This window comes from Epargyreus clarus, unplaced genomic scaffold, assembly GCF_041222505.1.
Source record: "Epargyreus clarus isolate Ecla_fem2 unplaced genomic scaffold, WU_Ecla_fem_2.2 ptg000019l, whole genome shotgun sequence".
Classification (NCBI taxonomy): domain Eukaryota; kingdom Metazoa; phylum Arthropoda; class Insecta; order Lepidoptera; family Hesperiidae; genus Epargyreus; species Epargyreus clarus.
Window position 1 is genome coordinate 2,670,942 of NW_027332227.1, and position 27,041 is coordinate 2,697,982.

A 27,041-nucleotide genomic window follows, 5' to 3' on the forward strand; every position below is an offset into this window, starting at 1 on the left:
TTTGGAAAAAAAATATTTGCTTCAAAGTTTATTAAATTAATGTTAATGACAATGTTAAAAATTATAAAAAATCATACCGTCTTCCATTACCGTGTCTTCTTCTTCTCCGGCGTCTGTGAGCTTTTGAATCTTCTATCAAGCTTTGAAGACTTTCCGTTGGTTTAAGTAAGTCATTGCCATCATCTACTCTAGCATAAAGATCTTGATCGGTTTTATTAATTATAGCTTTATCGACATTTTCAGTGTCTTCCTCTTGTTCATTTGTAGCTAGGACACCATTCGTAGGAGCTGGTGCTACAGTCATGTTCTCCGGTAGTTCTTTAAACTTCAAATTGTTGTTTGAATCTCCAGTTATTTCGCGACTATTGCTTTGTATCTTATTAGTGACTTCATCCATTTTATTGGAATAATTTGATATTTGTATATTAGGAAAGAATTCATCTAAATTTAAAATATTATCTGTTGAAATGTTAACGACTAGAACTCCTTCCTGTTCTAGACTCTCAGACTCTGTAAGATTATCTGTGACTGTGCTTTGGTTTAGGTAATTTTGCTTCGTTTGATTGCTTAAATTAGTTAAGTTTTCAAATGTCTCTCCTGGAGGTAATTTGCCATTTTTCATTAGTAGTGACTTATCTAAACCAGCTGGTAGGACCTAAAAGAAGTTGAATGCTGATAAAACAGTGTAAACAGTGGTATTTAAATAGATCTGGCGGTACTTTTGCAGTAAAATTAAAAAAATCTACATCTAAACTTTGTATTTATAGTGATCTCACTTTTGTTAATACTGAAGCATCGTTGTACTTCTTCGGCTTTTCTTGTGGTAGAGGCACTGGTTGTTTAGTTCGTTTCCTTAAAATATCAGGTAGGCCTTCCTCTTCTACTTGTAGACCTTCTAATAAAACTTCTTTTTTCAGTCTTTCTACTTCTTCTTGAAGTGACTTATTAATTTTAGAAGTGGCAGGGACTGTGCGGGCAGGCTTAAAGTAGTCGATGTCTGGAATGGCAATGTCTCCTTGGAAGTTTTCTGCAACAATAGAAATATGATAAATATTATTTACATTTCATTAGTAAGTACTTACTGATACTTACAAATTATACTAACAATATGACGTTGTTAATGTCATATTGTTAGTATCATTTGAGAATGACACCAAAGTAATATACATAACGAAATTATACAAATTTTTCAAACTTTGGACTTCCTAAAAATATCATAAATTTTTAATTGCACTTATTAAGCCTACATTAAAAGGTATTTACCACTTCATTAATGCGTAATCATGATATCTACTGCCCTGGCTTGCAATTACAATTTTAGTACCGTACCATTTTTGCGCCCATCCACTTTATTCCCTCAAAAAATACTTGAACATTTTTCTTATTATAAAATTAAAATATTGTAAATTAAGTTAAAATATTCGCGTCTCGGATTACTGTTATATTATAAGTAATTGAAAACCTATATTTTGTATAAAAAATAAATAATGTCATTAGGATATCATGTGGATGGTATATACGCAGATGAATATATTAATAGAGTGGTTTTTCTGTATGTTCGCTTAGTTTCGCTTCCTAACTGTTATCTATAAAACTATAAAATATAGTGAGTTATGTTAAATGTTTCGGACTATCACTTTCAACAACACATCTACCATTCTATAATAGTTTTAATTTTCTACTAGTTATCGTGCAAGCTGGTGGTGTTCCAATTATTCAGTGCATGTCAGCCCGCCACACTGCGTGTAAAGCCGCTACAATACGGTTATAGCGTTAACATCGTTTCGCAGGCCGTTAATTTACTTCGATACATGAATAGGATATTTGCATAATTGCTATTTATATGCCTGTTACTAGCACTGATAGTATATTACTACGGATTGCGGTAACCACGCATAATTAATTATAAGGTAATATTTTGATTGTGCTGAGATATTTCGAGATTTCTCCATTGAAATGGCAAAACTCTTAAGTTTTAACAGGTAGATGCTTGTTCGTAGACGTGTCTTAGAGTTTATTTGTATCTTGCTCTAACGTCGAAGAAAAACATCGTCAGAAAACTTAGATTGCAGAATTCTCTTTGATCCATAAAGAAGTGGGAAGTCTATTAGCCCGCAGTTGGCCAACGCGTTAAACTATAGACTCAAAGAATCTCATTTTAAAAGAAGCTCTGTGGAAAGAATTGCACCAGGAATTAAGACAAAATCCTTAAGATAATTTTATAACGTTACGTAAAATAGTTAGCCCCTAAAGTCAAAAGAATTGTCCGTAAGTCCTACGAAAGTCTTTATTTTTTCTTGTTAATTAATAAGAATAATCCAATTAAAAGTTATATCTCCGTTAAATCTCCTTTGAGTAAATAGAGAATGGTCAAGGATAATCTTGTATAAATATTTATCCAGACATGCCCATTCATTCATTTCATCAGTATATTTCCTAACATATCTGAGAAGAGACCCGCGCCCAGCAGAGGGACAGCAATGGCACATAATGGATTATAGGTGTAGCCTGTTACTAAGTATGCATAATGATACATATGAAGAATAGCAAAGTATATTTTTTGTATAATAATATTTTGGTTCATATATATTAACATTAACTAAAATAGTTCCTTATTTTAGTTCGGCAAATACTTAAATATTTTAATGATTGGCCAATTACCATCGAACCAACACGCAGAGGGTTCCGCACAATCAAATTGTTTTTTTTTTATTTTTAGTAAATCTTGGGCACATCTAGTATGTTGATAAAAGAATCTTACCTACCAATTTATTGTCAGAGGTGGTGTGTGAATTCGCTCATTAGTAGGCTTTCTAACGAACGTTTTTCAAAGCTCTGCGTTGTGCTCAAAAGCTTGAAGCCTACGATAACTTCGCAGTGTTTGCGTAAGCTTTGAATTGAGCACCTTCATTTCACTTCTATACAAATAAATAATTGAAGTCTCTCTCTGATACTATAATAAATGTCATTATGTAAATTTTGTCTAATGATAAAATATAAAAGTTTTTATTTTGTTTGTGATGACTAATTTAGAAAACGGCTGAATCTATTTACTGAGATTTATATGCAAAGTTATATTTTACCATAACCTAATGGACACAAGTGTCTCACGTCAAAAAGGGTAGCAACAAATGTTACATCTTGCATCAATACCTTACCTACCATTCTGACCAGCAGGCAGAAGGATCCAAGTTCGATAGCCAATTAGGCGCATATTTAATTATGATAAATGATTATGAATGTGTGAAAATTAATACTGTACTCTTTAAAAGTACATACTTTAAAAGAACTACGAAAAACCTTAAGAAGCTTTGTTTACATTTTTTTTACCACGCTTTTATGAGCTTGACCTGTGTGTATGTAACGGAATCTTTAAATTCGATTTTTACACACTTCGAACGGTCCGATTAATTTAAAATGTTGAACACTTATCAAGAACCGATGACAATACATGATTTTAATAGTTTTGTCCCATTCTCCTCATCAGGATCGTCAGGATAACGATCTTAGCGTGGATTTTAGTTTTTAAACTATAATAATTATTAAAATGAGCACGTTTGCAATCACAATAACCAATTGACTGTTAAAAACTTACTTTACAACTTTAAAACATGTTAATTATGTTAAAATTATTTATTAATTGGGATATTAACAGAACAATATCAGTAACAGATCTTTATAATGAATTTCAATTAAGCATATCAGTTACTAGCCAGATATTAAATTGAATTCTGTGTATCGACATGAATATTCATAGTAACAGTACCTCGTACGTACATATACAATTACATCATATCCATTACGTATTGTGTATGGGCCTATGAAGATCTAATTAATTAGTAGCATGCATTGGACCATTACTATTTACGACTGAGCCAGGTGCACATTAATATCTGCTGTGCATTGTTGCTAAATCATATTGGGGATTTCTCGATTTTAGTACCTGGATTTCCTAGATATACCTACATAGTCATCAAGTTTCAGTAATTGATCTTATATATAAAATTCTCGTGTCACAATGTTAGTTACCGTACTCCTCCGAAACGGCTTTACCGATTTTCACCAAATTTTATGTGCATATTCAGTAGGTCTGAGAATCGGCTACTATCTATTTTTCATACCACTAAGTGATAAGGGTTGTTCATCCTTAACATTGTTTTATTTATATGGCAACACAACGTTCGCCGGGTCAGCTAGTTTCTACCTAAATTTAAGTAACTACACTACTACTATCGGATGAACTCTATATTAAAAGTTCTAATGCTTAAAATTTATACCCTTTTTTCTTCAAACACGTACCTTAAACATAGCTTAGCACTATTAATATTGGCACGACATTGAAATTTGCTTTGAAATAAAAAAAAATATATAACTAAACGGTGGACCCTCTCTCTAAACATATTTTTCAAATTAAAGCAGATTTCATACTAACCCAAGAGCTACAATAACACAAACAAACTTAAAACATCTTTCTTTTAATGTCAGGAGTTAATAATGAGGCTTTTTATAAAGTAAAGTAGAACTTCAAAGTAAACTTTATTATCTTTGTAAACGTCACATTATTCCCGTGCAAATCTCAACTTTGTTTTATTTCATCTGGACTAAAAGGTAATATTCGTATGAAGATATTACATATTTACGTGTATGTAAAGGCCTAATTAATTACAAGCGTTGAATCACATCATTGCAATTCGCCGCTCCATTTTAGTTCAATGCATCGTTTTGAATCCTGGCAGGAACTATTGTGTTCTGATTTTCCATCGCGCATTTTGTAAGCCTTTATGCGGGTGTAATTAATTAGCAGTGCGCAATGGAACACGATATTACAGTTTACAGCCGCAGGTGTAGGGTCTGATAATAGCGCCTGAAAATGGGCTTATTATCGCAAATTGCACATTTTGAATTTGACTCGTTGTATTATATTTTGTTATTGTTAATTGATGTACATATTTTTTTTTTGAATTGAAGATCGTTGTTATGTTGTTAATTATATTATTATTAAATTTACATTCGGAATATGATTGATTGATAGAATTAAATAGATTCAATATGTATCCTTCTGGTTTCATAAAGGTACCTCGTACATAAAGGTATCGTAGGTAGATCGTACATAAAGGTATCTCCGATTATTAAGTGAAGCCAGCCAGCCTGCAGTTTTAGACATCTTCCTTGTAATCCTCAATCAGCGCGCGGTCCTCTGCTCTTATGCAGTGGCGTTCAGATTTATCAAAATATTATGTACAGTTTATTTATTTATTTATTTAAAAATTTTATTGCATCACCTCTAAAAAGAAATGCACAAAAGGGCAAACATAATACAGTTATAGTTATTTATAAATTTATAGCTTTATAGATCGACAAAAATGTGTAATAAGAGTCTATTTCGCTGCTTCGTCGTCGTAGTTATTTCTTTTACATACTCAAGTCTAAGTAATTTGAGAAGGGGCCCCGGTCCGATTTTAATAAAGCAATAATCTTTATAGGCCACAAAAGCTTTACAAATACGGCGGACCCGTAAAATACTTTTACGAGGACATACGCGATAACAATGGAGGTTTTTATAACTTTTATTTATTGTTCAGTGGAATAGTGAAAAACGATAAAATTTTCTACTCACAAAGCAATTATTTAACTAGAGAATTTTTACAAAAAAAGAATTCCTAAAAGTATCGCCATAGTCACTCTCAAAATGCAAACAACATATATATTAAAATCCGTTAAGCCATTTGGGATGTACGTCATGCCAAAAAATAGGACATGTGGTTCAAGGTGGTAGAACCCTTTGTGGTTCGACTCCGGCGGCACCACCGCCACACCTATTTCTGCCTAATAGCAGCAGTGTTAGGCGCTGCTGTGTTCCGTTTTGAAGGGTGTGGTAAAGGAGACTATCTAATCTTATCTGGGGTTCATTACAGATGTCCATGGGCTGCAGTAGCCACTTACCATCAGGTGGACTGAATGCTCGTCTGCTACTTCCACATTATAAAAAAATGTATAGTTCACGCCAAACTACTAGTCCGCTCTGAAGTTATCGCGAGCAGGTGTAGTCATACAATTTGCTATGGCGACGTGATTCATTTCTATATTCAGAGCGGACTAGCAGTTTTACACGGACTAAACATACATAAGCTCGAAAAACATTCCCCTCGGCAGGGAACCTTCATAAGGCTACTACAGTACAGATTTGTTACTGTTAAAAGTGAAGTTACTGTTGTTAGGATAACTCTTTGTAGATCAACTGTAGCAGCACCACTATTGTAACGGTTCCTGCTTTATAACCATGATGTATGGCTGCTATACTCTGGTTAGAAGATTAAGAGAATTTAATATACCTTTCAATATGTTTTCGACTTTCAGTACCAAAAAAGAATATAAAGCCGATACCTACTTGACATCACGGCTCTTTAGTCATGGTTTCCTCATAATGTTTCAGAATATTCGAAATATTAAAGATCTTTTCGATTTCTACCTGAATCACCATGTCTGATCAAAATTAAAATTTCGTATTTTTTAATTAGGTATCAATTTAGTATATATGACTTTTTAGTCTTTTTTAAAAACATTTAATTGCAAAATTTTCATCTTTACGTGCGGTATTATCTGGTAAGATACCTATCCAGTAATTACTAGCATGATTTTACAGAGACGCTTAGCGATACGGATTACAAGGTTTTCCGGAACTGTGTTAAGTGCTTTGCAAATATCATCAACGTCTTACAGAGTACGAGTATTCCCAATAGGTTGTGGGGGAGTTTCGAAGAACTGAACGTAAGCTTCATAAAGGTATATTTCGTAATGCTATGCTTAAGACTTGTGTACTCTTTCTTTTTATAGGTTGTCAAGACGAGAAGAGTGGTAAACACTAATACCCAAGTACGAAAATACTTAGTAAAATTAATTTTAATGAAAATTTGAGAAAAATAAAAAAAAAATACGTGTGGCACTCGGAGACTGCCGCGGTAAAGCTATTGCATAGCATTTTTTATGCTATGAAAACGCTCAGAAGGAATTCCAGAAATACAATATATTCTTCCATAATCATCAACATTTACATTAATACATCTTTATCCACTATTTTATCATATCTCCATTATATAAGACATTGCAAATATCAGCTGACATTTCATAACTCCAAGCAAGACTGAACATTCTAAAATATAAAATAGAAAAGTATTTAATAAGTGACATAAAGTATTAACAACCAGCAATATAAATGGATCAATGCGATGTGCCTGTGACATTTGGCCGAATGTTACAGGTACATCGCATTTTTCATTAATAAATGCACTTTGTTTATTCATATTTAAAACACTTTGTACACAAATTATTTGTACCATAAATCATAATGGCGTTTTGATTTTGTGCTGTCAAGTCTGTCAGTTGTAATTGTACGTTTAAAAATAACAAACACTCTTTTACGTAATTTTATCAATCCAGAATTCAACATAGCTTATGTTGATAAAACATATTATTTGGATAATATGGTAATATAATTTTGAATTTTATAATGGGAATATAAAATATACTTCACGCAATTTTAAGATTTCTGCACGGATTATAAAAAAATGTGTATTACTGCCATCTGTGTTCAAGTTGACGAATTAAGGTTATCAAATAAAATAATAAGGAATGTAAAATAATACTTAACATAAATAATATCATCATCAGCAACCCATTACTGTCCCACTACTTATATCAGTAGAACTTATATCATAGTTAAATGGCACAGATTGAAACTAGTGGGCAACAGTTGCGGTTGTTTCATTATTACCATGCTCAGTCAGCATTATTATGGTTGCGTATGGTTCGATTTGTTCCATACAAATTAAAAATACAGACTAATATATAAACGTTGTTCATGCCTATAATTGGCACTCATACGAACCTTATATTATTAATACTACTATAGTGTACTTTTAAGTACTATATAATGTATTGTGTGTGTTGCTGTTGGCATGTAAATAAATAAATAAATAAATAAATAAATAAATACTTTATTCAATTATATCCATATTTTTCTATTGACAGTCAACAACTCGGTTGCCTGGAGACTTGATATCCAACAGTCCTCCACCGCTATTTTCACTTATTGCGCCGGCAGCATTTGGTCAAGGTGACGGCGCACCAGTATGCCATTTTCAGTTCTAACTTCATAATGGAGTCTACCTAATCTTCGGATGACGACTCTGAACTCCCATTTAACTCTTGGGTTGGTGTAACTGCGGACTTGTACCTTATCACCTTGTCCGAACTCCTGCGTTGACGGTGCATTGTAATGTAATCTGGATAGTGGGGCGGATTTCTTAAATAAGGCATGCATATAGGTTCTTACCTCTCTGCCGAACATTAACTGATAAGGTGATAACTCTTTTGTATTAGGTGTACGTCTCAAGCATGCCTTGACAGTTAACAGTATATCAAATAAACTTCAGCTCTTGCTGATATAAAAGAACATTCAGGTATTAGCCGATTATTTTCTTTTTGTACATTCAAAAATTTAAATTTTAGCTTTGTATATATTTCTTCAAATTCGTACCTGTATTTTATTTCCTCTTCTAAATTTTCTTCTTCTGTAAGCCATTCAATTTTTTCTTGAATCGCGTAGAATTTGTTCAAATTTTCTTGTAAAGAATTCAGTCGTATATTTATTTCTTCAATGTCAATTTTTTCTATTCCCGAAATGTAATTTTCGGTTCGTTTCATTAACCCACGTAATGTGGCTCGTATTTCCTTATTGTTTTTTAGTTCATTCGACATCTCGTCGCCAATATCAAATAAAATAATAAGGAATGTAAAATAATACTTTATTCAATTATATCCATATTTTTCTATTGACAGTCAACAACTCGGTTGCCTGGAGACTTGATAGTTGGATATCAAGTCTCCAGGCAACCGAGTTGTTGAAAGGTGTTACTTATTTTCGTTACGGAATTTCTCGATTCGGTCGCCGCGCTCAAAGCCCGCGATAAAAGCTATGCAATAGCTTAATAAATCAAAGGTATATACAATCTTTTTAACTACTTAAAATAATATTTTCAGACAGTATTATTGAAGACAGCATTGCGTCTTAAAAACAACATTTTTGGGAAAATTTATGTTAATTCTATCCGTAATTAGCATTGACATGGAAAATTTCTAAGTCTATGTTTGTTTTATGATATACATATGAGTAGCAGACGAGTATGCAGTCCACCTGATGGCAACTGGCTATTGCCATCCATGGACATCTGTCCCAGATAGGATTAGATATTCCTACTTGGCCAGATGCGCCGCTACTCCTGAGGACTAAGCTGGAACGCCTCGAAAACGTATATCTCTTTTACCACAGGCTTCAATGATGATAATAATACGCAGCCATGATAAAATTTATTTGACATAATTATATCCTGTTACAAACAACCAAGTGACTAGAATTATCTTATAAAGAGACATCTTTGATTACGACGTTTTTAACTATACAGGCTCTACAAATTATTAATTTGTATAAATGGTTCAATATTTATTAACCACAGCATCATACCATGCCTGATCGCTTTGCATTGTATAATTCACGGGAAAACCGCAATGCGTGCAGTTTGGGTGCAATGATTTGCATAGTGCAAATATTGTATCGAATTTGTGTCCAACATGTTTGCGTTTCAGCTGAAAATATGGTAAGACTACATACTATTCAAGAATAAAACTTAAAGCTGATTGGTTGTGTGTGATAAGAATTTTAATTTTATGGGGAATTTAAGTTTAAAATAGAGTTGGAGATAGGTGAGATGGGAACTGGGTTTTACGATTGTGAACTTTATAGGTTGTAACTTTAACGTCAAGGAAAGCTACCAATTTTTTTGTTTTCGAGGGTACCCGTTGCCGTGGGAGCGACACACAGAGTTATGTGGGATTCTTACCACACTATAACCTCCCCTGTGGCCGTTCTCGGCGCTGCGTAAAGGAATCCGGGATCTCCAAAGGAACGCAACCGGAGTCCTCTTAGCGCGTTGCCGCGTCGGGCTCCGCCCAGGTGAGCATGCCCCTCGCCACACAGTCTGGTGTACAGGACGGTATGCGACCACACACACCGCCGTCCTTCCCGGGGTCGCTGGCCGGTCAGTTCGAGCTCCCACTCTTGCCGCCCGCAACACCGGTAGCCCTTTTTAATCGCCTCTTACAACAGGCAGGGGGTACCGTAGCCCTATTCTGGTCCCGTAACTACAGGGACAAATGAAAGCTACCAAGTGATATTTCTTGAAGCATCTCTTCCTGAAATTTCTTGAGGTATTCCAAAACCGAAAAATAAGGCAACTGGTACGACACAAAAAGTTTGGTAACGTCTAGCCTAAAATAAAGTTGTAACAATTCTCATTTATCAATTTTGTAATTAGACATATTTATTTACATATAAATAATATGATATTGCATAATTAAACCAGTAAGCTCTGCATTTGGGAATCAGGGCATTGATTTTCGGGGTGCTTTCAAACGCCGAATTTAAGCTCAAATTGATGTTTGCTGAAGCTTTTGTGATTTGGAACTGGAATCTCTGCGGTTATTAGGCCGGGGTATCAACTGCATTTCCTATATTCCTCTCAAGTCTGTGTCTTTGGAGCGACGGGAATAACGTTGCTTTAGAGTCCTCTATTAATAATTTTATTACCACCCTAAAAAGAAGGAGGATTTATGTTAAGCTGTATATATTTTTTACAAGGAAGAAGAGTCATTCTTTTCACTATTTTATGCTATAGTCGCTCATGTGGAGTATTACGTTGCCAAATAATTATGCAGTCAATATCAACGTAACATCATATGAGCCTGTTCAAAACGTCCCAGAAAGTTTTAAAGTCGTCGTGCTGGACATAGATCTTATTTCAGAATGATAAGGATTAGGCAATAGTACATGAAATAAAGTAAAGTAACTTTAAATTTTAGGAGAATAAAATGAATTTAATAAATTCCAATTTACGAATAATTGTTTAATACAATTGTGTTACGTACGGTATTAAATCTTAACTTAAAACTTAATTTAAACCACGTAAAGCAATGCACGCTCCATCCCTAACCACGAATATAAAGACCTGATATTAGATGTACAAGAAAGTAGTTCAGGCAAGTATTTCTAAAGAAATCTGTCTAAATTTAATCAGCACAGTGCATGCGATCGGTGTAATCAATTTGCATAGCGCACATTATGCATACCCGATGCGCTGGAAGCTTAGTTTGAAGGATGGCGTGTTCGTGCTTGTTTGCAGCGAAAAATGCTCTTTCCTTACCTATTTTTGCATTAAACTTGACGTTATTGTTGCTGCTGTTCTAGTTAAACGTGATGTAATTTTAGAGTGTAATTCGAGTGCTGAATGCAGTATTTACCTTAGCGCAAGTATGTGTTTTAGTATGGCCCTAAAAGTATTTATTTGTGGAAACAAATTAGTTGTTTTTTCCTAAGCTATTATTTTTTGATTGTCCGATGTTAAAACGTAACTATAATTTCGTTTTGCTGGATTTTTTTAAATAAGTTAATCATTTAAATGGCGGAATTGGTTACGGCGAAACTTGTAAATAAATATAATTGTAAGAGACTAGTTACAAAAATCACAAAACTTATATTCTAGCGTTAAAATAGAAAAAAAAAAACACTAATTAATTACAATACAGGGTTTCAACCAAAACTTGTTTTATGAAATTAGAGTGCTGTGCTTAAATAAAAAATTCAGCAAACTTAGAATAGTTATAACCGATCATTATAAAATTTATTAATTCGATACTGTTCTTAATCTTTAAAACTCCTCCACGCTAGCCACGTCAAAATTAGTAGACTTCACACATCTTTAAGAACCACACATTTTTTAAGCTATTGTATAGCTTCTATCGCGGGCCTTGAGCGTGGAGACCGAATCCAGAAATTCCGTAACGAAAAAACCTAACACCCCCCACTCCGACCGGCACAGCGGTGTTACTTTTTAGTAGCGATCTGTGTTTGCGATCTGCGAGCGCCAGTTGATAAAAAAATGCTATGCAATAGCTTTACCGCGGCAGTCTCCGAGTGCCACACGTATTTTTTTATTTACAAAAACATCCACATAACATTGAAAAAGGCACACGAGAACTTTTCAAAACCCATTTCCAATACCCATAACATTATCAACGTTTGAAATATGTTCGCTGAGTATTTGTCGGAAAAATAACCGCGTGTGAAGTGAGCCGTGATCTGCGAACAGCGCTGCCGCTGGCACCTTCATATGTTATGGTATACTAGCTTATACTGTGACGATGCTTGTTTTATTTCAAAAGTTTTATTTGCAAAATTTCAGTTGTCAGAATAGCCCGCGTCTTTATGGAACGTTGTATATCATATCATTATAGGATATGATTTTTTTGTGATACACGAAAAAATACGCAGTCGAAGTGTTAATGGCCACTAGGCCTCATAAATGTTTATCAGACTAAGTTCAGATAGGACAACGGTCCCACTTGAGTTGTTAGCCCTGTAAGAATATCTCTTACCCCTGATATTTTACATCGTTGAAATCGGAAAATATCAGCGAAAATTCACTGCATTGATGCAGAAATAAGTGCACTTAAAACTCGAAGAAGATCTTTAAAGTATATTATTTTAATACTTTTTGCATTATACGATTATGTGTTAAAAATATTTCATTTTTTGGACAGAAAAGTAACTTTAATTAATTGAAGTAATTTAATAAAAAAATACTCTACAAAAATCTATTGTGATGGATAGAAGCACGAGTATCTTAAAAGTATACTTTGGATTCAAATAATAGTACGGTAAAAAAGGTAGGAAGTTGTTATCCGAACATTTTCCGAAACAGTAGTTTTCAGCGCATATTTGTCAACGAAATGAAATCACGTGTGAAGTGAGCCGTGATCCCACGCACCGGTGTCGCCTTCACGTGTGGTATGTATTTGTATACTGTGGTTTTGTTCGTCATATGTACTCTTCTATTTACAAGTTCAGCTTTCATGTATAGATGCAAAACTCGAAAAATAATGATGGTTTATGTGAAATGTTTTGTACGTAACAAACAAGTGTTTCTGTCTTTCAGAAATTAACACGCCACTACATTTTAATATTTGTGATCATATTATAATATGGAGTGTAAAATGATATGGTAAGTGGGAACCTACTTATAAACTAAAAATAGGTGAGATAGTGGCGACTACGCTCTCGATGTAAGTGCCCCTTGAAGAACTCTACGGGAGTACTATGTAACACGTGGGCGGAAAGATCACTGATAGGGAAAGTAATAAGAATGGAGTCTCTTTAGTTCTACACTAGTTTTTGCCCGCGGCCAAGCCCGCGTTTAAAAGAAAGTATGACATACTAACATACATAAAACTGAAAATTCGTACCTTCATTGGAGTGGCAGTGGCGCCATCTGGCGAATATTGGTCGTACCAACTCTGAAACCTTCGTGGGCTCATGGACAACAACTTTGCTAAAGATCATCACTTGATCAAATGCATAGTTTACGATTCAATTCTTATTAATATCAATTAAAATAATCGATTTTTTGGTCCATAATATCGATTCTCCGATTAATTGATCTTAGATCGCCATCCCTACTTCCCGTGGGATTTCCGGGATAAAAACTATCCTATGTCCTTTCTCGGGTCTCAGACTATCTTTGTACAAAAATTCATTAAAATCGGTTCAGTGGTTTAGACGTGAAGAAGAGACAACCAGACAGACAGACAGACAGATAGATTTAATTTCGGATTTATAATATTAGTAAGGATTAAGTGTTTTATCCCACTAGAGAGGGTAATGTTTTTCGAGGATATGTGTTATGTAAGTCTTATTCTTTCGCACGCCCTGCTGCCCAAACGGCCTGACAGATTTTAAGATAGAAGATATGGTTGGAATCGTCTAAATTGTGGGAGTGACATACAGAGTGTATTCTTGTTTACTACAATAGTGGAATACAAAATTTACTGTATAGTTAATACAGCTTAATATGAATTGAATTATATTATCCCATATCTATCTACTGAAATTTAATAATCTAATTAAATTAATAATAAATACAGAAAGACGATCTGATTTTAAGTTTTACTATCGAAATCGCGGTGAATAAAGCCGCATAGTGAGCCGATGGAGCGGCAGTTTCAAACGGACATCAATATGCAGCGCCATATTGCATCGTTTTTATCGCCGCAGTGGTCGCTGAAATACATTAACAACGAAATTTATAGCCCCAGATGGTTACTGTGAAATAATTTGTTGACCGAAAATTTAATTTGTTCATAATAAATGGACATTAACCTATTTATGTTAACCTAATGTTATTTTTAAGTATACTTACAAGTATTTTATATTTTTACGCATATGCTTTCGTACCGCTACGCTAACGGCATCAGCAGACATTAGCAATAAAACGCTATATCCTCATTCCTCAAAACTGTGAAGCCTCGTCCGTAGCTACTTTGGACTCTTGATGCAGTAAGTGAATTCAAAGGACGCGATGATTCAAGTAGTCGCTAAAACGCGCATGTTTGATTCCTTCGATTTCATAATTGAACATAGCTAGCTAAAATGTGATGCAGCGTGGATGCAATCACTAAAAGAGATTCCTTAATGCTAAAAGTAGAAATTTAAAAATTTACAACGACCGTACCAGTGGTTTTAAAACGTCCTCTATGGGTTGCTAATTAAAACAGCTCTTAACATATATCCAAATTTAATAATTGGAGCAGCGTGGTGGTATATAAGAAATACTCGAACCGAATATATTCGGCACTAAAACCGAATAATGCGGCCGAATACAAATAGCAAAAAAGATGCCGAATACCGAATACCGAACGAATATTCGGCGCATCCCTAGTAATTATAATAAAAAGTAAAGTAACAATCAAGTAAATAAAAAGCTATGTATGGTAATTTAACTTTCTTAATTACCCTTCTTACAACTAGCACATTTTCAATTATTATATAATTATTCTTTCTTCGTTTTGATCATTTATTTAAAATTTGTATAATAAGATCAAGTACAGTAAATTTTCTTTGTACGTAAAATAGTGTTATTATTTTCCCGCGATTGTTTATTGTTTTAGACTGTCTGAAGGGCAAGGTAATTTAGTGAAACAGCCTACTTATGTAATTGAAGGACAATGATCAATTATTATTTTTTAATAATAATATCGCAACTTCTTTATAACTTTTATTAATTATATATAATATTTGATAATTATATATAGTATTTTTTTAATTATTGATCATATCTTGATAAATAAAGAATGATGGCTTAGGAGATATAAAAAAATGTGTTGTCAAATATTTTTGGATGTTTACAATGTTAGTGTATGAAGGAATAAATAACTTAAAACATGTTTCAATTAAGTTTGTTTTTCCAAAATTTCGTGATTTATTTACCTCCCATTCGTTTTCTCTAATTTGTCAGAGAGAAAAATAAAGAAAGCATTGTGAAACAAGTTTCTTCAAAAAATAGTGACGGGACTGTCTAACAACAAGCCTAACAAAGCCATCTGCGATAAAAAACCGAGATTTCTTCAAAACAATACCAGTCTTCCAAAAGCGCAACTTAAAATTAGTTTCGCTCACGGCTTAAGTTTAATCTATTCTATTCGGCTGCACTTAGTATTGTTCCAATGTTTTGAGTTGCTGAAATCTCTACTTCAGGCAGCTGCTCGTTTTTGCCACCGGGGGCGCTACTGTAGTAATTTTGACGTTATTTTTTGTCAATGTGACGGATACTGATTTTTTAAATACTTCTTTTTCACGACCTTGGCTTCTTTCCGTTTAGCCTTAAATTTATAGATATAATATACAATTTTCAAAAAGAATGTTTTTTCGTTGTTAAATAAAAAAAATATTAAATATACATAATCATTTAGTAATTATTAATAATAAATAAATAATTGCACGTTGATAAAATAAGTGCCACTGTGACAAAGTTGTAAGTTGTTTCGTTCGAAAACTTTGCAATTTTTATAACTGCAAAAGATACTTAAACTAACAATAATATATTTTTTGAATAATAAAAGTTCTAACTAATTAGTCTTATTTTCCACAGATAAGTTATAATAGAAAAGAGATGAAAGCAGCTTCGTCGTCTTATTTAAGTGGAATCTATTCTATCTGGCTGCACACGAATTGCGCATCTCAGTAAAATTCGTACTTAAAATACTGAAATCGCATTCTGTGCCAACTTTGCAAAGTTGTCAACTTACATCAGTAACAATAACTTCATTGTTTGCTAGCTAAATGTAACGATTGTTAATTTATTTTTTTATTTTCTTTTGTACTTTTTGAACATAAAAGTAGCCTTCGAGCGTGCAATCCATCTAATGCTTAATGGTAACTTATGCCCATGGACACCTGTAATCAACCTCAGATAAGATAAAATGATTGACTCCTACCTGAGGTCGACCACAAATGCATTGCTAATCTTGAACGGAACGCCTCGAAAAAGTGTGTCCCTTAACACATCTTTCAAAGCAACGCTTAACACTGCTATTATAAGGTAGAAATAGACGATGGTGGTGCCGCCGGAGTCGAACCACAACAGAATCTACCACATAGCAAACTTACCGTTGTTATAAATCAGAAATAGAACAGACAATTGTGTCTATAAGAGAAGCACAAAACAGCCTACAAACACATCTAAAGCCCTAAAATATGTACAAATAAACGGGATAATAACAAGGTTCCGCTTTCAACCCTCTAAATAACCCAAAATCCGGACTTTAATCCATAAAAGGATTATAATTTTGTTGTTTACGTAGCGCGCAACAAAAATGCCGATAACAGACTACAGTAATAAATCATTGTGTTTGATAAAGCATTTGGTGCTCTATTGTTCGGTTTCCCTCTGCTATTTGGAAATAAAATACCGGGATTAAGGCACTTGTGGCACTGATAGCTAGAAACTGCCAAGCTAGTCGTAAGTTCAGTTCCATAACATTCGGAGCGATATGTTGTTGTCGTTACTGTAGTATATGGTGTGGTATGGGCTATAATCACATGTCGACAACATAATAAAATATGTATTAACTGTTTACTTACCTAAACCAAAGGTATAAAATAGATGTTGCGTATATTTCGTTAACGGGATACGTTACGAGTGTATGTAATTTATATGTTCGCGATTTTCTCAAAAATACTACTAATTCAATTTTGAGGGGGCTTTGGTTATTTAAAAATATCTGTAATTATTAACATTAACACTTATTAATGTGTATTAAATGGAATATTTAACACTTTGTTAATACAAATATACAATACAATAATAATTTATATATCTTATTCTTCAGCTTAATATTTTTTACTTTATATTTTACGAGCTTTTGCCCGCGGCTTCGCTCGCGTTACAAAGTAATATTTTCATCCCCTATTTTATCCCCTTGGGGGTAGAATTGATCAAAATCCTTTCTTAGCGGATGCCTACGTCATAACATCTACCTGCATGCCAAATTTCAGCCCGATCCGTCCAGTCCAGCCCAAACGGCTGTGCGTTGATAGATCACTATGTCAGTCAGTCCTTTGAGTTATATATATTTATATTCTGTAGCTTAACGAATTTATCGCTTTTCTCTTCACTCGCTAGTAGTGCCACACAATGCTAAACTGTTTTTGGGCACTTTGATTGTAAATTGTTTTTGTGGGTCGCAAACATCGAATGCTTTGTTTAAGCGATTGGGATTATTACGAATTGTTACAGAGATTAGTTAATTACTGAACGTTCATTTAATGATATATGGCTGTGGAGATTATTAGTTTTGTTTGTTTCATTATATATTTTAGATAATTCAATTGTTACTATGGTATTATTTATGAAATATGGTAAATTACTTGCTTGTTCGACTTCCACCTATTTCTGCCTTATAACAGCTGTATAAATCTGCCGTTATCTGCTTTGAAGGGAAAAACACTTATTGATCTCAAGAAGGAATTTAACTATATCTGGGGCTGAGTACACATGTCAGAAATAACAAATGAGCATGAAGTTCACTTGGTGGTAAGTGGCTACTGCCGTCTATAGACACCTTTTATCAATCCCAGATTAGGTTAGAGGGCTCTCTGAGGTCGGCCTCAAATGCATTGCTACCCCTAAGGGCCAAGCGTTTCGAATAAATATATCTCCCTTATTACATCCAAATCATAACACAGCAGCGGTGATGTCGTCGGAGTCAAACTACATATTTATAAAAAGAAAATATTGCAAAAATTAAAAATAATGAAAATAAAATGAAGTCTATATTCTGATGCTAAATATTACTTTTAACTCTTCCTATTGGAGGTGTCAAAAGAAATACAACTATAAAATCATGTTCATCATTTTCCTTTTTCTAACGGTTTAAAAATATTCTTTTTTCCAGTGGAACAAAGGCCGCCCCCTTCTGGTTCAGAGTGCCTGACTTACGAGTATTTACAAGTGGCTGGTGCGTGAAATTATATCCGCGGTGAGAGCCAACTTTTGTGACAGTTGGACCCCGACTACTGTTACATGATATAGTGTTCTACGCAAAGTAAAAATAATGTTTGCTTCCTAAACAATTTGTTTGCTACGCGAATATGTATTTACCTAATTAGTTCCTGAGTTAATACCAGGAGAAGTACTAATCAATAAATATACCAACTATTTATACAACAACGTTGTTACAACGACGACAACGACGACAACAACATACAACAACATACAACAATACAACAACGACGTTGTTAGTTTTTTATTAAACAATATTTATATTGGGCAAAAGAGGAGGAAATATTATTATCTTACTAATGGTATATGAGTTTTAATGGCGTTAACTAGAAGAGGCCTTTGTCCAGCAGTGGACCTCAAACGTCGGTGGTTAGATAGAATTTTTATTTGAACTGCATTATACATTTTTGTCAGTATTACATATTTTATGTTATGTAATCTTACAATCAATGAAAATCGTAAAATAGTAGATGCGTAGATAACGCATGGAAAACCCGTTGATAATAGGTGAAAACTATATTTTCTTGTAGTGAACAATGTAAACGGTAGATATCTATAAAATATCAATCTAATAATAGCTTCGTACCTACTAAAAGGGTAAAATATAAAATAGAAGAAAGAGTTAATTACTTTTGAAGCAGCTAAAATCTTAAAATTCAATGTAAACATTCATTACACACACGAGTACCTAATATTTATTTAAATCATTTTTAATTAATCATTCATTAATGAAGATTTCATTCATGTTCAGGTAAGGGAAACATTTATATTCACAATACCTAAAATGAAAAGAGGAAATGAAAGGATTTTTGATTATGATTATTATTGGAGTGTAAGAATGATAAATGAAAAGGGTGTATTTCGTGTCACTTTATTTTCCGCCTTTCAAAATATTACCGCGAACAAAGGCTCCTTACAGGTTTATTTATTTCCGATATTTGTTAAGAAAATTGAAAAACGACTCCTAAAGAGTGGCAAACATCAAAAAATAAATGTGAAAATATTTACCAAACATTTAGTAACAAACGTATTATTGACGTATATTTATTGCAGCTCTATAAAATAAAAAAGATACAAACGGGCAAATCTCATGCCTGTTGGTATTCTCTGCCAGTTTTTGTAAAACTAAATCTTATTTAGTTATTACATAAAATAAGAATGTTTTATGTGATCCGAAATATCACAATATAAGCGTGAAGGTCTCATTATAAAGATAAACTCGAAAGTATAATAAGCTAAAGGCTTAATATGTACATACGTCTGCATTCACATGACTTAAAAATATTTTTTATTCTGATTTAATAGAATAAAACAATCCCAAAAAATACTACAACTAAAAACAAACAAGCCTTTTTCTTCAGCAAAATCAAGCTATTTCCGTGGCATCTTTTGAAAATAAAGCAGTAAACGGACCACAATAGGGCGGAGGTTTCAAACTTTTGAAGCCGCCGGTACAAACTTAGATCATAACGTATAGTGCATCACATACGTATTGTGCTTGTCTTGTTTGAGTTTTTCTTGTAGTTACATAAGTTTTCGTCATCAACCCGTTGGCTCCATAGCCGGGGATAATTTGTGAGGGATAAAAAGACGTATTTCTAACAAAATTAATAGAAATAATGATTACTTCCTATCACGGAAGCCTAAACAAGTAAAGACGTAAGAGTTTTTAAAAATCAAACTCTCCGAAATGAACCTAACTGTCAGCGTTGTCAACTGTACGAAAAGTTTTTTTTAGCTGGTAAATACAAATTTCCTACATGTCTTCGCCCATATACCATACCATTTTTGGGAGCGTACGAGGCTTAAAACGCAAAATTTGAGATTTTATCGGTTTTTATACGAGAAAAAATATTCTACAGTTGGCAATCCTGCCACCAGTCCGCATTTTTCCATAGTCCACTGCAGTGGCCATAGTATAAACCCTTCACACACTGAGAAAAGACCCGTGCCCAGCAGTGTGATAATAACAGGCTGACGATGAAAATTTATATTTATAAGATAAAATTATTTATCATGAATCTAATTCTTTAATCTTCTGTGTTTTATTATATTTTTATTTCATTTTATTTCAAGTACCTATTTGCTAACCTATTTGCTCATGACCTTTAGAGGCAGATTTTCAAATTATGAAAACCGACTGTCATTGCCAACGCAAAAGAAAATGATATGCCTACACTAGATGCAATAAAATGGAAATGCAGTCTTGTAGTTGCCAACTCCTGAATCTTGGGTCGTAATGAGCTCCGAGAACTGCATTTTTCAAAAATCTCGAGATATCTCGCCATCTTTAATATCCGAGCTCAATTCGTATTACGCTTTCGGAAATTTAATATATTTCTTTGTGAACGACATTATTGTAAAATTTAATACATTTTAATGCCATTTCAAGAAGTAGATACTTAATTTTAAAGTGATCTCTTCATAAAATTTATAAAGAAAAATGCTTTACGCGTCAATTAAAGGACAGCAGCTCTAAGTTCTAATTTTTAAAATGTGTAATAGACTAGATTTTTCTACTCGCTTTGACGGCGAAGGAAATTATTTTTCATTTCATCCGTTCGATAAAATATGACTTCTTCTTAAATAAGTAGGTCCGGTATTCATTATTATATTAGTTACTCATTAGAGTAAATAGTTTTTTTTTCGTAAAATATTTTTTAATTTATTTAGTTTTATGTTACTTTGTCCGATAATATAATTTTTATACTGTGGAAGCATATTTTTTTACAATGTGTTATGGAGTTTCTTTCGCCGCTTCTTTTCCATAGCGAAACACCTTGCGAAGTAGGGGTATATATATTTATTGTTTGAGAGATATAATTCAAAAAGAGTTATGTATCTAAGAATCTTTAAATAAAATATTTTTGATTTGATTTGATTGAATTGATTCTTCTTGAGAATTCTCTGCTTTGATCTTGATTAAAAATAGCCTAAAATAAGACGTTGAAGTCTTAAAACATAAATTTGCTCCCTTGTGGCATAGTCTACTATTTCAAATGACAGACCAAACATGGCATGACGTAAGACTGCGTTAGTAGTCAAAGGCTTTGAAGAGTGTATGCTTAGAAATGATTATTATTCCATAATAGCTCTTGGCAAGCACTGCGCCAATTCAAATGGAAATGGGGTATCGTTGACATATTGCGGTAATGTATTGGTGCCACTGCAGAAAGTTTTAATTATGTAATAACTGTTTCACGGAATTATTAAATTTCTACTCGCGATATTGTCGGCGTGTTTGAGTGAAAATAAGTTATTCTTGTAACGTCTTTAATAATAAGCTGTGATAGCCTAGTGGCTGAAACTTGGACTGTTAATCGAATGGTCTGTGGTTCAAATTTAAGATATACACCTCTGAATTATGTATGTACTCGTATAGGAAATGAATTATCACTTTTTTTAATGGTAAAGTAAAACATAGTGAGGAAAACGGCATACTCTAGAGATCTTCAAATAAAAGTTCTTAAAGATATGTGAAGTCTACTAATTCGCACTTGCCCAGCTCTGTGGACTATGGCCTTATTCTTCTTATTCTGGGTCTCCTACCCGTGTTCAGCATTGGGGTATTCATAGGTTGACAATGACGACAAACCATTACAATGATAGTCATTTCTAGTAATAAACAATACTTTCCGTGTAGTCCCGGGATTGGAATAGGGCTATATCCCCTGCCAGTCATAAGAGGCGAAAAGGGGGCTTCCGGGATTGAGAGCGGCAAGAGTGGGAGCTCGATCCGTCCAGCAAGCAACCCCGGGAAGGACGGCGGAAAGTTTCGCTCTCACATCGTCGGGTACCTTTTGAAGATTTCCCCCTCGTGAACAAAAAGGGAATATACAATACGCTACGGTCTTTATACTATTACCAGACGTCAAAACAATATTTCAGACGTTTTCTAAGTGTAGACAGTACACCGGATCTTTGTTTACGAAACAAATACACCATGCATTAAGTTATTGAGCGGTGCACTTAGCTGAGAGCGGTCTGTCTCAATTTTTTCTCTTTGTTCTTGTTCAAACACTGAAGATCTTTATTCTTTAGAGACAATCATGTAATGGATTTTAGCGGTAACTGTATACTCTCTGTATTGTGTTTGTTGTGTAGATATGTTATATTTATATCGTGTTTATTTGTCAATCGAGAAGATGGATTTTTTTTTGTCTCATTGAAAGATTGTACGAACAGATTTTAAGTCGAATCTGAAGCTTTCCTGGAATACTTAGTATCCTACCAATTATGAAATACCAAATAAAAAATAATATAAACATTTCCAAATAAAGCATCGTTTGACAGCTATGTACATCTAGATTGTATTTTTCTTGAAATCCACTATGATTTTCTATTTTTCCGTAAACATACTGGTATATGATAAGCTGTCTAGTATTTTGCATCCAGCATTTTCACGGGCTATTAACACTCAATACAAAGTGTAAAGCGATGCAGACTTGTTAAATGGATGCCTATCATGCAGTAAATGTTTCTACCTAGCAAAGCTTTATTAAATTACTTTTAAAATTGGCCCTATACAATTCATGGGACAATAAAACGCAATTTGGTCTGGTTTTGCACTTTGCATTTTTATATACTAAGTTCCAAATTTTTTGTTAGTGGATTAGTAGAAGCACTTGCGTACGATTGCAGGTATGTGATCACTGGCGTCCATGTACGTCTGTAACCAATTCTATTTTGCCTGAAATTTAGAGGACTAGTATGGTTGCTTCATGAAGTAACATGACAACAATGACATATACATGTGTTAGTCATCTGACATCCACAATTCCACATCTTTCCACCGAAACGAAGAACTGTTTTCTTTATTATATAGAAGTAGCCAATGAGCATGCAGTTCACCTATGGTTAATGGCTACTGCCGTTCATGGACTTCTGTAAAAGACTCCTGATAAGACTAGAATCCTACCAGAGATTCGCTACAGATGCGTTGCTGCACCTGAGGACTAAGCTGGAACGTTTCGGATAAGTATGTCTCTCTTACTACACCCTTTAAAACGGAACGAAGCAGCGCTTAACACTGTTAATAGAATTCTAAATTTGGTAAACATTGTTTACTAATATGTAACATAAGTGAATTCATATACCGGGAGCAAGACCGATGATTTTTAGGGTTCCGTACCCAAAGGGTAAAAACGGAACCCTATTACTAAGACAACGCTGTCTGTCCGTCTGTCACAGGTTATATCTCCGGAACCGTAATAGATAGACACATGAAATTTTTACAGAGGATGCATTACGGTGGCCGCTATAACAACGAATACTAAAAATAAAATAAAGTTGAATCTTGAAGGGGGTCTCCATACAACAAACCGGTATTTTTCGGCATTTTTCGATCTAACTCTTAAACCATACTAAGAATTTCCTACTATAACTGGTAATATAATAAATACAAATAAGAACTATAAAACATATTTTAATATAGTTATTTTAATTTTATTACACGTTGTTTACGTATTATTCATCATCACCCCAACGCCATCTATTGTTATATCATATAACTAAGTATTGTTGAAAATAATAAAATGAATAAAAATAACTAGAAAATAATGAATGGTGGTACGGAAGCATCCATGTTCAAGTTCGACTCGTACTTGGCGAATTATTTTTGTTCTTTTTTTATAATATAGGAGTAGCAGATGAGCATGCAGTCCACCTGATGGTAAGTGGCTACTGCCGCCCATGGACATCTGTAATCAACCCCAAAAGGATTAAATATTTCTACCTGAGGTCGGCCACAGATGCGCCGCTACCCCTGAGGACTAATCTGGAACGCCTCGGAAAAGTCTGTTACTTACCACACCCTTACCACACCCTTCAAACCGGCACACAGCAGCGCCTAACACTGCTGTTATTAGGTAGAAATAGGTGTGGCGGTGGCGCCGCCGGAGTCGAACCACAAAGGGTCCTACCTTTATATTCTTCTCAGTAAACGAAACAGGCTTAACACATTTCCGTCCTTAAAAAAATTACGCGTACTAAATAACAGGATATATTTAGATCCGACAACTAAAAAGGTTATACCAATATACTCTAAATTATCGTAACTGAACTTTTTCTGAGTTTCGGATTTGGGTCACCTCCGGGTATTTATGTAAGGGCCGCTCAGAGATAAGTATATAATTGTTTATAGAGGACCGGCCCGCAATTAGGGAGACACGCCAAGTGTTTAATCAGCTACCTAATTATGTCTGGGGCCGCTCAAGTATTTGTTAAGTGCGGCTTAGTCTTTTAATAGTTGTGGATTCGCAAATAAAACGACCTTTTGCTAAGATAACTTGACCAAATTGGCCAAATAGAAATAAGTACAGAGATATCGTAAATAAGAAACACAATATCACTTCTTTATTATTTCGGTGTTTTTTAAGACTGAAATAGCGAACGAGCGTACATTACACATTAAAAAAAATCTCAAAGTTATGTGAAGTCTATCAATACGCACTTGGCCAGCGCGGTGGACTATGGCCTAATCCTTCTCATTATGAGAGGAGACCCGTGCCCAGCAGTGGGATTGTAATGGGTTGATGATGATGATGATGATGATACATTACACCTGATGGTAAGTGGTCACTGCCGCACATGACCATTTTCTACCAACTTTATAATTATCCACTATAATCTATATAATATTACTACTACTATTACTACAACTGGGTTGTAGTAATAGTATATACGTTAGCCGGCTCCCACAGCCTTCCACCTTACGCGAGAACGTCACTGTAAAAAAAGGTGTAGCTATGGTACCTTCCTTTTTTTATAATATAGGAGTAGCAGACGAGCATGCAGTCCACCTGATGGTAAGTGGCTACTGCCGCCCATCGACATCTGTAATCAACCCCAGATAGGATTAGATATTCCTACCTGAGGTCGGCCACAGATGCGCCGCTACTGCTAAGGATTAAGCCGGAACGCCTCGGAAAAGTTTGTTTCCCTTACCACACCCTTCAAACCGGAACACAGCAGCGCCTAACACTGCTGTTATTAGGTAGAAATAGGTGTGGCGGTAGTGACGAAGGAGTCGAACCACAAAGGGTTCTACCACCTTCGAAAATTCCTGCATAAAAACAATTGGTCTACTTTTAAAATAGTCACTAACGCCATCTGTAATTAACTAAATATAGAGCAGTAGGCCTAATGGAAGCGTATGACAAATAAATCATATTAAACTTTGCTTTCTTTCATTCAATTCATGGTTCCATTTCATGAAAACTATGTGTTAAATTATATAATAGTTGTGCTTAATACAAAACAATCAAAAACTTAATAAACTATTTTCTCAAGTATACTCGTATGTACTTGAGACATAGCACGAATAAGTTCAAGCTAGAGGAATTCTATGAAGCTGCGCCTTATAGAAAAATATTTATCGTACGATCGCGCAGGCATTCAGCACTGACGATGTGATCACACTTTGTATTGAGAGTAAATCGACCGTGAAATACTTAGAGGCGCTCGGTGCATGGTAATGCTCGCCTTATAATATCTTAAACATGGTCTGTTTAGAATTACAACAATTTTAGTGCAGATAATCGTAAGTCTGTAGGTAGAAGTGTGTCTCCGGTTGTGTTCCCTCGGCGATTCCGGAGTTTTATTGCGGTAAAAATCCCACATAACCCGGCGTCGCTCCCATGTCGTCGGGTACCTTTTGAAGGTTTCTCCCTCGTAAACAAAAAAAAAAAGGTAGAACCCTGTGTGGTTTCGTTCCTATTTCTGCCTAATAACAACAGTGTTAAGCGTCCACAATTTTCGAACTTTAGTAGGCAAACGTTGATCAAGATTGATCACTAACAGGCGTTTACTGGACTGATCTAATGTAATATACCTACAATGTGAATATTATCACACCCATCATTCCGAAAGTACTGGAACACAAGAGCAATGTGCTGCTGCTACAAAACAAAGATTGTTATAGCGCTGATATAATTGTTTTTGTAGGGCTCCGGAGGCTCGCAGCGATGCTTAGGACAAAGGCCTTGAACTATATCGAACTATATTGAACTATATCGAATTATATTAAGTAATTTAGGGAGTCGGAGAAAAAACTACGTTCCATTTTCTAGTAGTCAGAAGTGACATATATTATATTTTTTTTTAAATACATAAAGTATACAAAGGTAAAAATATATAAAACCTATCCCTATTATCAGACATAAGACCGAAATGAGTGACCGACCGAGGTTTCGATCTCATTCAGAAATCTTTCGACTCAATCAAACGTTTGAACTTTCGGATTGCATTTCGGTCGGTAATAGATAGTACCACTGAAAACGAAGAGCAAAAACTACTCCCACCCTTACATTTAATTTATTTTTAGCGTATTTACACGTGTTTCGTGTCAAAGGCTCTAGGGGTCACTATAGTTACACGGCTCGCAAAAAATAGCGAAGGTCAGCGAGCAATGTGTCAAAGGTGAGGGTAATCAACTAATTTAATCATTCCCGAGGGACGCACGTGTACACTTCAAGCTAGTTTATTTTTTATTTAAATATCCTTTGATGATCGAAGTAAATATCATTAGACGTGGATTGATAGGTAGTTATTTAGTACTGTTTTTTAAAAGGCGCTTTCGACTCATATAAGAACTGA

General features: G+C 34.4%; 1 protein-coding gene across 1 annotated transcript in view; it reads right to left on the reverse strand.

The window, feature by feature from the left end:
* Window positions 1-27,041, reverse strand: part of tok (tolloid-like protein 1 tolkin) — a 111,865-nt gene that overhangs the window by 38,584 nt on the left and 46,240 nt on the right. Inside the window, exons 3-4 of the mRNA XM_073083377.1 lie at window positions 777-1,027; window positions 78-655 (exon numbers count right to left, since the gene is read on the reverse strand). Coding sequence (XP_072939478.1) covers window positions 78-655; window positions 777-1,027 — 829 coding nt within the window. The remainder of the gene's footprint in view (window positions 1-77; window positions 656-776; window positions 1,028-27,041) is intronic.